This window comes from Glandiceps talaboti, chromosome 21 (genome assembly GCF_964340395.1).
Source record: "Glandiceps talaboti chromosome 21, keGlaTala1.1, whole genome shotgun sequence".
Taxonomy (NCBI): domain Eukaryota; kingdom Metazoa; phylum Hemichordata; class Enteropneusta; family Spengelidae; genus Glandiceps; species Glandiceps talaboti.
This window is the reverse complement of record NC_135569.1, coordinates 10,993,863-11,006,401: the sequence shown is the minus strand read 5'-3', so window position 1 is coordinate 11,006,401 and position 12,539 is coordinate 10,993,863. Positions and strand designations below refer to the sequence as shown.

Genomic DNA, 12,539 nt, shown 5'->3' with positions numbered 1-12,539 from the left:
GGTAAATCAACAATATACCAATATGAAGTTTACATTAGACCTAACAAAAAAATTGTGTGGTTCCAATTACGCTCAATAGGTAGGTAGATTTTTTATTTTATTTTATTTTTTTCATATGTGAGTGTCTAGTTCAGGTAGTTATGTTTTCTATATAGTCTCTGTATTACTGGTTTCTTCTCATCAGATGTACAGCCATTAGAGATTGGAAGAGCGGTTTTATATTGTCTTTTTAAGTTGATGTCAGTTTCCCCATCCACTATTTCAGTCAGGTATTCACAATTTTCGCGATTTTATTATTTTTTTCTCGAATACATAAAAAAAAGTTCAGGGTCACTTTGAAAAAACTAGGTTGGGTCAGTTCAACCGGAACCAGACGTTTGTTAGACCTTATTTTTGTGTTAATATAAAAATATATTATGTCATCAACAACTGTTTTTTTCCTTTTACCATAGTTACATATAAATAAGAAAATGAACATTGTTTTTGTAGTACAGTCTGAAACAGATCATCATAGATGTCAGCAAATTTTTGGACTTGTAAGTAAATGCTCGATAATTTTTTGACTCTGTGAATAATACTTTATTTTTTATTAACAAATACTGTAAACCTTGATATTTTCACTATTTCAAATTTTTGCACTTTTACAGTCTTCAGCTAGTTCTCAAAGACTAATTTTCACTAATTACCGGACTGGTACATTGTGTGCAAAAAGGCATTTTAGTCACTACTTATTTTTGTATTTTTGTTTTCCAGCGAAATTAGCGAAAATAAGTCTTTAACGAAAATTTCCATGTTTACAGTATTCTTGATTTTTTAAATTTATTATTTAATTCTTAAAGAAACGCACTACTTTACGTCTCAGCGTATTGTACAGCAAACTGACTACTAACGATGAAAAATAATACAACAGCTATGAAAACAGGAAAAAACCCACCAATAAAATGTCTCAAAAGAAAGGGTACAAATGGCATATAAAATGACTTGCTGGCTAAAAGTTCTTTCAAATACAAAGGATAATATTTCAGAAAACAGCCAGTGGATTAAGACAAATTATTCATTAAAAGAACATCACACATAAAAATAGAGAGCCAACTGTCCTGCTGCGACCCTGGCAACTCAACCCTGGCAACTCAACCCTGGCAACTCAAAATCAATAATTTAGACTAAATGATGATCAAAATTAATAAATAAATAATTGTGTTATGGTAATGCATTAGTTGTTTTTAAAGTTTCTATTCCCATGATGATTAATTTCTATGATAATTTGTCAACCAGAACTAATAAATAGTTAATGTCCTTAAATTATGGTAGTTTTTTTTTTCAATATTTACCAAAATTTCCTCCTCTTTTTTGATTAACTGTTTTTATATCATATCAATCAGATTAATAAATCGTTAATGTCCTTAAATTATGCTATTTTTTTCAATAATTACCAAAATTCTTCTTCTTTTGTTAATTACTTGTTTTTAACCATGTCAACCAGAATTAATAAAAAAAGAGATACTGCCATCAAATTATGGAGTTTATCTCTCAATATTTACTCCAAATTTTATCTTTATTAATTAACTATTTTGGTAATATGTACAACAAACAGTTTTAAATGAAATTCTATATTTTTTGTGTAATATCTCAATCATAATTAACAACTAATTAATCAGTCTGGTTTTTAATTTTACCAAAATTCTGCCTCTTAATTAATTCTTTTGATAATAATTCATGTCATTCAATACTGTTATTGTTTTAATATTTACAAAAATCCCACCTCTTTGTTAATTCATTATTTGATATTTACATATATATATATATGTAACCATGACAATAGCAACTATATCTCAGATTGGTTTACCTTTGGTAATACAGAACGTTTTTCAATGTTTACCACGATCTTGTCAATTGGTTAATTAATTTTTTGGTAGCAAACTAATCCAAATTTAAGTCTATTAATTACGTTTTCATTGTTGACTAGTTTTTCCTTTCCATGATAGCTAATTCTCTTACAAATGGTGATATCTATCACAAAATGAATACTAGAATTCAGTGATGACAACAGGGAACTTGCAAACCCGCCATGTTGAATGTTGCATCATGGGAAATGTGATAATAAAAACTAATCAATTAGTATTGTAAACAATGTTGATACATTGTTTGTAACCACAAATAATCAATTCATAATTACCCTGACCATTGTGGGAGGTTTATTTTATAGGTAGCTCCAGATTAGGTATTACGATAACCACAGATAATATCATAGTCCTTTTGTGTCTGAGCATGCTCAGTCTGGATTGCAAGTTCCTTATTATGTTCTATCAATTTTCAATTTATCATGTTAAATAGAAATCTGGTGCTGTTGTTATGGCAACCTTTCAAGCAGCTGAATAGCGATAACTGAAGTGGTTTTTGGGATAGTCTTGATTGATATAATGTCTTGACTTATTGTACCCCATCAAGTGTATGGCATCATGTATAGGAAACGTGTGTATAGCTGTATACATTGTATGATTGTGTACACATGATGGAAAAAATGTCATTAAAATTGGAAAACTTCTGACAAAATACCATCATTATTGATACTGTATCTAGGCATTCTTAGTACGACTGTACTGAAATTAAACCAATCTGAGACATACTTGCTATTGTCATGGTTACATGATTATCTGTGTGCCTTCTAATGATAGACACATTTTGTTGTTGTGAGTCAAAATGAGAAGAACTGGGATTTCTTGTGAGTCACCACATAGTAAGATGTAGGGGAACACCAAATTTTGGTGCGTCACTAGAAATTATGTGCGTTAGTGTCAAATTGGCTTAGGGACGATCGCACAATGTTACACAAGCTCAACAAACGAACATCGTTCGTTTAGGTCACCCCCCCCCCCCCCCCCCCCCCCTAAACAAACGTTCACAAGTGCGACATCAAACATTTATATATGATATAAACTATGATGAAAACTGTAGCGGTCACACCACACTGATTGATATAATATAAAAACATGATTGTTCACAAATACTACCAGAAACCCAGCACCACTTCTCACATTAGAAGTAAATTTTTATCAACTTATCAACATCTCAGTAGTAAATACAAAAGCTGTTATCACTGAAGGAGTGAAAATTTTCCATCAAAATTTGGTTAGAAGTGTGAAAACTTTCACTAAAGACTTATTTGCTTGAAAACAAAAATGTGAAAATAAACAGTGGCTAAAATGCCTTCTTGTATATAAACACAGTACATCAGGCTTAATACAAACTTGTAAGTATTAGTCTTTGGGAATTAGTTGAAGACTGTCTTAGAATTGTAAAATATTCTGTATTGGTAAAAATGCCTAGGTTACAGTAATTTCGTCAGATGAGCTTTTGTAGAGAATGTTATTGAACAGATGTGTAGTTATAGTAGTTCTTGATGCCATAAATGAGCCAAGTTGAACAAAAAATATGGAATATATACCCTGGTCATTCTACGTCATGACAACGGTGGTCTATGTCACAACAATTAACGCGTGCCTACGTTACTGGTTCTGCTGTGTTCAAAATATGAGTCAAAACGTCCATTACTTTCCCTGATTTTTGTTTGATATTACTGGCGCAGGTATAATTATGTTATGCTCCAATGTTTTTCTTCAGTCAGCTGGAAAATATGTGTGACCCAAGGGTTGCCACTACTCATCTATCAACTCGTAGTGACAAAGCCCCCTTAGGTCACTCATATTTTCCCTAGCTGAACAAAGAAATATGTTGGGGAATAACATCCAAGAATATTTTTTGTACTAAATCATTGATGGATATGTGTCCTTCCTTACAAAGAATTCATTCTCATGTTATGAGAGAAAACCGAACAAATGGGACTAATTTGTTGTATTCTCACGGCAATCATCATAAATTCAAATTTTGCCGTTAAAAATCTCCCGATTTCTGCAGCAATATAAAAATGATTGATTATATACATACGGTACTTTCCTTAGTTTTGATCCATGATGTACTGTTCTAGCAATCCATACAATCTTAGGGATGATCACACAATGTCACACAATCTCAATAAACCGAATGGGAGGGGGGGGGAGGGGGTGGTTGGCATCAATGGAATTGCTGAACTTCATTTTCTCACTTCTAACCAAATTTTGAATTTTTCACGCCTACAATGGTAACAGTTTCAGTATTTACTACTAAGATGTTGATAAGTTGATAAAAATTTACTTCTGATGTGAGATACAGTGCTGGGCTTTCGGTAATATTTTGATGTGTTTACCATCATCTCAGTAAACAGGTTCATATGGTTGGAACTTCAATCATGTTTGTACATAGCACCGATCGTAATGGTATGAACGTTAAAGTTTTGATCATGGTTTACATCATATATAAACGTATCAATATTGTACTTGTGAAGGTTCATTTAGGGGGAAAGGGTTTTATCCTAAACAACTAAGTTCGTTTATTAAGTTTATGCGACATTATGAGACCCTCCCTTACAATGGATAAGACAAGACAAATTAGAATCTATAAAACCTTGCCAGACAGAACATTAGGAATTCTTTACTTTTGATAAGTTCCATTTTAATCTCTTCCCTACGGCAGTAGTGTTGATTTACAACCCTGGTTGTATCTAGCAAGCAGTAACAACAAAGTACATGTAGTGTAGTTTGAATCGATTATTTGAACACACTCAAATTGTACACATAATAAAAGTGGTAGCTAGAATTTCAATCAATTATTTTACTTTCACCGAGTGTGCCCACTCACGAAAGAAAATCTTTTTTTTTGATGTGGGTGAAAATGATAAAATCTTATTTCTTATGAATTACAGCATAGTAAGGGATAGCTGGGAAAACAAAAAATTCTATGCATCAGTTGTCTTACGCTATTTACTATATGTGTAGTTGTTCTCTATAATCTCTTTCTAACATAGAGTGAAACAGACAAATTCTATCGAAAATCTATCTAAATCTCCTGCTGGGGAAGGAATGAACAGTGCATGTCAGTAGTAATCCACCACACACAGACAGGTGGTTGTAATTGGTTACTTCATTCAGTTTACAACAAACTCAACTTCTAGTTTGAAAGTAAGTGACATGAGGATGCGATAACGTCATCACGGTTTACATCAACACTCCAATAGCATTAACTTTTGCTGTTGGTGGTAAAAAAAACCCGGAATTCTGTGCTAGAGAAATCCATTTGACTATACAGTGGAGGAGATAGCTAATCTAGTCTATTCATCGACAAAAATGTCGGAAAAGCTATTTCTGACAGAAAATATATTTCTTGTGAAAATGTTGATTTAAATATTTTAGAAGATTAACGCCATGATTTTATATTTTGCCCTTTTTATCAGATGTTTCAAACAAGAACTACTTCCAATTATTTTTATACAATACCCAACACGACAAAAATCAATTACTAGTATTACTTTCAATCAGTAACCTAATTTATGATTTTTCCTTTCTCTATTTGTGTATTCAAAGCTTTTTTCCTCAGAGAGAAGACGCTATTATCTTTGTAATTTCTAGTTTACTTGTCATTTGTTCCAAAAGTTACAGTATTATTTATACTCTTATTGTTGAATGATGGGTAATGACCACTATTCTTATGAAATAAATTCAAATTCAAACAGTCTGTACACTGTGTTATGCCGAGTTAATTATCAGCTAGCAAGCCCGGTAGCACTGACAACAAGACAAATCTATAGCACATCAACTTGGTATAACATTGGTTTACTGACTGATAACAGATTTGAAACGAACCAAAATCATAATACAATTAGGGAAAAGATTTTCACTTGGAAACTTACCCAAAAAATAAACAACTAACTTTTTCATTTTTTTATTTGTCTTTTTATTTAGACTAGTTTTAGTATAGGTAAATAGACACTCAATGAAACTAGGTAAATTGCAATTTGAACTAAGGGTTTTTAGCCATAACAGAGACATTTGTGAATATGTGGTCTGTCTGCCTGCCTGTCACCCACACACAAATATGCGTGCACACACACACACACACACACACACACACACACACACACGCACACACACGCAACCGCACATACACACATTTTGTGATGTATAGCCCTACTGAACAACTTTACTGTCCAGTTGTGCTAAAAATCACGTCACTAATTGTCAGATGGCAACCCAACAAGTTTTTATCTGATTCTGAGCAAAAATGATTGTTTATTGCTGAAATTTGGGAAATTTACAAAACGCAGGTTCAAAGTTTTCTTGTGACTTTCATTGTCATTTCTAAGTCATTCAGATTGTTAAAATATGATTATGAAATGAAAATATCACCATTGAACACCTACGCAAATGTATCACTTTCTTTTTTTCAAGTTTTTCTTTAATTTTTTAACTGAACAACCCATCATTTTAAGGTGATGAGAAACAGAGAATTAAGTTTGGGCATCCTGAGCTGAAAACACATTGATAGTACTATCAGTAAATTTTGTAACCTTTGATATCATTGTACATGATTTACAATTATTTTGCTGAATTCTTAGGTTAAAAACTTCATGACAATGTACTGAAAATTTCACAAAAATTAAATGATAAAAGATAAGTTCACCTCACGTCACCTTAATTTATAATCAGCTTACACATAAGAAAAGTCTTAGATGACTGACAGAGGTCACAGGTGGGTCACATGTCACAGCTGACTGACAGAGGTCACACAAGGGTCACAGTGATGTAAGTAATCATAACATGGATATATGATGATGGAATGACTTACCTTATCACCTAATTTTTTCAATGCTGTCAAAATTTCAACTTTCTGTTGTGTGCAAACATCTTGTGTGAGTTTACCAACTTTTGTATCTCTTTCAATCTGCAATAAAGATAAATAAAGAAAATATGTTCACTTGTTTAATAAGCATGGCAGTGAAACAATACAGAAAAATTATACACACATTTTATGAGAATAAGAGATGACTTCTTGTTGGCATCTTGTTCTGTTGTCACATACACAATGAAGCATGATTGGTTACCTAAAAATCCAACCCTATCAGCTTTGCATAGTTTGGACAAATGGTTGAATTTTTGGTACCTAATAAATGCTAGATGCTCAAAATAGACCAAGAAGGCTAACATATAGTTTAACTCCCATGTGCCTATAGTAATGTATGTGTAGCATGTAGAGTGGAGGTCGTCATGTCAACCAAGACATTGAATGATGGTCATTTTTATCATGTACCTAGGTGGTACAAACTACAATTCTATTTCAAATAACATGAATTGTGATTTTTATCATGTACCTAGGTGGTACAAGTCTATTTCAAACAACAAGAATTGTCATTTTTATCACATACCTAGGTGGTACAAGTCTATTTCAAATAACATGAATTGTTATTTTATCACATACTTAGGTGGTAAAATTCTATTTCAAGTAACAAGAATTGTCCAGGTCATTACATATTATTTACATATGGACATCAAGCCAATACACACAATACCATCAACAACTAATCACAATGTTTCTAGTAAAGTTTGTTGTGTTTTTGAATGAGCAGAAATTAATGAAAAAATAGCAAAAAACTCACAGCTAGAAGGGTTTTTAAACTATTCAGATATTTAGACTCACAGCACATTACTGAATTTATTCATCAATTTATGTCTTCGATAAGACTATAATATAACAGATGCAAACCAAGCCTTTATTCCCAGGCCATATCAAGCAATCATTTCAGCTTATCAGACACTCTGTTACTGATGTTAAACACATTTATCTGGTGTTTTTCATAAAGGAAGCAATTATTACTATATTGGGTAAAATATTTGCCAAACAATATGACAGAACCACATGACAAACGAGTGCCACTTTGGTACTCAGGATAGTCTGGATGTCAACGTGGTATCGAATCATTTCAAAAGAGAGATCGTAAGACTCGATTAAGGATAGCACTAAACTATATCTGTATGAGTGCTTGAAATGTTCTCAGTGTCATACTTTCATAAGTGTAGTGAGTGAAAGTGCAGCTGAATACACCCCAAACACAAGAGTACATACATGTACTCTACGTGATGGAATCATCGTGTCATGAACAATCCTTTATGTACACATCCTTAAGAACATCCCCACCAAATATACACCATGGGGTTCTCTAATCCTGCTTTCCTTAACTTGTATTTTTTGTGTACAAACAAACCCCCTCCCCATCCCCAGTAGAAAGAGAATTTATGTTTACATATCACCAAGTTGATGGTATAACCAGTGTCTTCCCAGGAAACAAATGATGGAAAGTGAGCAATTTACATATCAAAAGAATATGTTATGTAAATTAGTTAGTATCATTTTCATAAAATTATAGAGTGGAAATTGCTGCATGTATTCTCTAAAGGCCTGGGGTGATAACATATAATGGGACATGATACAAGTTTTACTAATGTATTACAACAGCTTACACTCTCTTTTAGAACTACCTGGGGTACAATACCATCATCATTTGAGATAAATGCTGAAAATTTCACATAACATGTACCAGTAATAATAATAATAATAATGTTGGTTTTTATATAGCGCTTTCCAACTTTGTGCTCAAAGCACTTTACAATTATTACCCTTGGCATGGATCTATAGTGGCACAAAGACCCTTTATACTTCCTCAACTCCTTGGGTAGCGAAAATGAAGTTCAGCAATCGTATTGACATCAGACTCCCTTCCCTCCTAAACGAACAAAGTTTGTTTCTTCAGCTTGTGTGAAATTGTGCGATTGTCCATTAGTATACTAGTAGTTACATAAACTGTACAGTATCAAATCCGATAGTTGCACAAGTACCGAAACATGTAATCTTATATTCTAACAAATCCAATGTGAAAATCGAGGCATTGTGACTAAGAATAATATCTACCTCTTATCAACTAATTCAAGACGTGAGAAATCGTGAAAAGATCTACTCAATATAACTACCTTATTAATTTTCAGAAATGAAAGCTTCATCATACATCAACATTTGTTTGATTAGTAATTTTTGATATACCTTCATATGACATGTTTATGAATTAAACAGAATCTAATCTTATTAAAGTATTATATGAATAAGAAGCTTAGAATTCAGCATTACAGTTACAGAAATCATTCTCAGTAATTGATTTGTAGGCAGTACTGTCTAGGAACTAGTCTCGGTTACCCAGACTCTCGCAGCTGGGGCCTCTGCCTTCGAGACCACCCCTGACCCCAGACTCTTGTTTGGGGAGGTCTCATAGGCAGAACCACCAGCAGTGAGAGTCTGGGTAACCAAGGAACGACATCATAAATCTGCCTAATGATGGAAAGATACTGGTTGAAACAAAGAATTTTAGAAAAAAAAATGAAAAAGTAGCCAGCAAAATATTGTGAAGATGTTGGTTGTCTTTGTTGGCTACCGGACCATATTTACATCTGTCAACTGTACCATACTCTGGATGCAAATGTCTCTAAACCAGGTTTGGTCAAAGTCTTTTATTGAGAGCTTAAAATGCATAATCCTTAAAATGCATATTTATGATAGTTCCTGCTATACTTTTTTTCCGTTTAAAATTCCATGTCTGTTCAGGATGTGAGAAAGAAGTCAGAGTATGGAAAGCTGAACTCTGATGACCCCAATTCACATTATAATCAGCATACATATCCAAACAATTATAAAAAACATAGCTCATTAAAATTTCAGCTAATATCCTAAAAACACAATTTAGCTGTATTGAGTATAAATAATTCACAGTCATGTTGACATTTTAGCTCTGTTCATTGTCCAGAACTGCTGATGAAAATATCAATGTCAGAATGATGCATACCTCCTAAGTGGTTACCATGGCAACTGCTTGTATATTTTTGAATACCCTTAAATATATAGATCATCAAATTTTGTGTAGGAAGTGTTTTATTTTAAGTAGTAATTTATGTTTTGAAGCTGGTAATTTATTTTAGTTTAATCAGGAAGAAATATGACAAAATATATCACTATGAGAGAGTAATATTATACAAATATGATAACTTACTTTCATTAAATGTTGAATACAAATTAAAAGCAGCCTAATTTTTAGATATTAAATATTGAAATAAAATATTAAAAAATAAAAAAAATATCAGTGCATATGTTAATTCAAAAATATAATACAATACAATTCGTTGTTGAAGAAAGACAAAATACACCGCTGTGACAGAGTAATACTGTACAAAGATAATCACTTATGAAAATGTAATAGTTACTTAGGGAGTCTAGTCAGTAGATTGATATTGTGAAATAATACCAGGAAAAACAATCAGTGAATATGTTAATTCAAAACACACTTCAATACAGGTCTTTATTAAAGACATAGACCCCCAACCCAAACAAACAAACAAACAAACAAACAACAACATTAAATGTGCCGTTCATTGTGTCTAAAATATCTAAAATATTCACTGGAAAGTTCATAACATTATTCATAGTGTATTATCGAAAAAGTTTTAAAAATATCTCTGATAATATTAGTGTAGACAGTTGAATAATGCTCCTATGATCAAAACTGCTAAAGTTACTATGCTATTGTGCAAATTCACTTTGACCTTGAAGATCAAAGTCAAGGTCAAACGTAAGTGCTTAAATAGAAAGCTAATCACTAACAATGTTGGTGCATGTACTTAAACACTCTCTCTGATTATAGTTTCCATAGTTATTGAGCAATCTGCTATTTGACCTTGAAGATAAAGGTCAAGGTCAACGCTTTGTATTTGACTTGAAAGCCTACACACGGTGCAGACATTTGAATGGTGTCTCTAGATATAAAACTTCCAAAAGTTATTGAGCAATTTCATATTTGAACTTGAAGGTCAAGGTCAAAGGTCAAGGTATAAAAAGACAGCTTATCTCTGATAATATGGTTGTAGACAATTGTTTCTTGTGTTAAGGTTGAAAGACATACTTTGGTTATTTGGACTTGAAGATGGAGATCAAGGTCAAATATCAAGGTCTCATCAGAAAGTTCACCATGTGGGGTAGACATTTAAATGGTGTCAGTATGAACTAAACTTTTGAGTTACGAGGCAAAATGTGCATTTTTTACCACAAATATGGCTGCCATTTGGACTTAAAGGTCAAAGTCGCGAAATTAAGTAATGCACATATATACCATATAGTATTTGACATGTGTGCCAAGTTTGGTTGAAATTGAGTTGTGGATGTCTGAGATATGGCTGTCTACGGACTGATGGATGAATGGACAGAGTAACTCCTATAGCCCCATACAGGGGCTACTAAGCTGCAGATTTAGTTTTAAATGACGAAGTACAAGTTGGATAAAATGTGGGTGGGAAAAATAATTGCCTGGCCTAGTGAAACAACATTTGGATCTGAAAACAATCCCACTGATCTTTATATAATAGCTCCACTGATATGTTGGTATGGCAACACTGATAAGAATGAACTAATATGCAAAAACCTGGCATTGAATTATGGGAACTTTGTTGTCAAAGCTGACAGCCATCTTTATCACTTTCTGCATATATCATTTTTTTTAATATCATTCTTTTACATGTATTTGTCTCAACATAATTCTTTACTTTTTTTCATTATAAATACATACCGACATGACAGAAAGTGACATGGGAATGTTTGCTATCTTACAAATACATATTCATTATCTATATACCAATATTTTATTTTTTTTAATGCTCCATGATATATAGAATAGAATGAAACCTTTATTGCATCCGTTAAGAAAACTAGATTTCTTAATAGGATTTTCTGCCATAAGTATTTGTTGCTAAAACTAGTATTTATATACTAAAAGTAATAATAGTTAACAAAAATAACAAAATAATGTTTATACGAAAGTGTAAACTTTAGGTTAGATAAATGTAATTTATATATCTTTTAACTCTGTAGAATGTCTTTCCTTTTGATAAGTGCTGATTTTATGAAAGTTGTCAGTGCCATACGTATTTGTCTTTGATCAGAGTTAAAAGAGTAATAAATTTGGTTTCATTTTCTAGTTCTTTGAGATTACCTAGACCCCTGATTGGAATTAGTCTGGTATAAATTTGTTGTCTCTCAATGTTATAGTTGTTGCATGTTGTGATGAAGTGTATTTCATCTTCTATCATATTACAGATGTTACATAATCTATTTTTTTTTATCTCTGGTCTTTTATGTCTTCCAGTTTCAATTTGTAGATCATGTGAGCTCAGTCTAATACTTGAAATCATACCAACTTCCTCTCTACATATATTTTTTATATAAGAGAAACGAGTTAACCTGAAACAGAATGTTGTCAGGCTCAAAAGAAATCTAGTTATATTGTTACATTTTATCATCAGCTCAACAAAAAATTTAAGTACGATTATTACATTTAAATCAATACATGGTTGTGGATCACCTATTCGGAGGTAGCTTACATTAAGAAAATGCAGAAATATTGCTATGAATTTACAGAATGTAGCAGTCTCAGAAAGATATTTGTAAAGCCAGATGATAAAATGTAGCAACGTCAGTGAGATTTTTGTAAAGTCAGATGATAAAATGTAGCAATGTTAGTAGGATTTTTGTAAAGCCAGATGATAAAATGTAGCAATGTTAGTGAGATTTTTACAGAGTCA

The 12,539-nt window shown here is 32.4% G+C and overlaps 1 protein-coding gene across 1 annotated transcript in view; it reads right to left on the bottom strand.

Annotated features, from left to right (window-relative positions):
- LOC144451384 (protein LZIC-like) overlaps nucleotides 1-12,539 on the bottom strand; it is a 32,436-nt gene that overhangs the window by 7,138 nt on the left and 12,759 nt on the right. Inside the window, exon 5 of the mRNA XM_078142210.1 lies at nucleotides 6,718-6,813. Coding sequence (XP_077998336.1) covers nucleotides 6,718-6,813 — 96 coding nt within the window. The remainder of the gene's footprint in view (nucleotides 1-6,717; nucleotides 6,814-12,539) is intronic.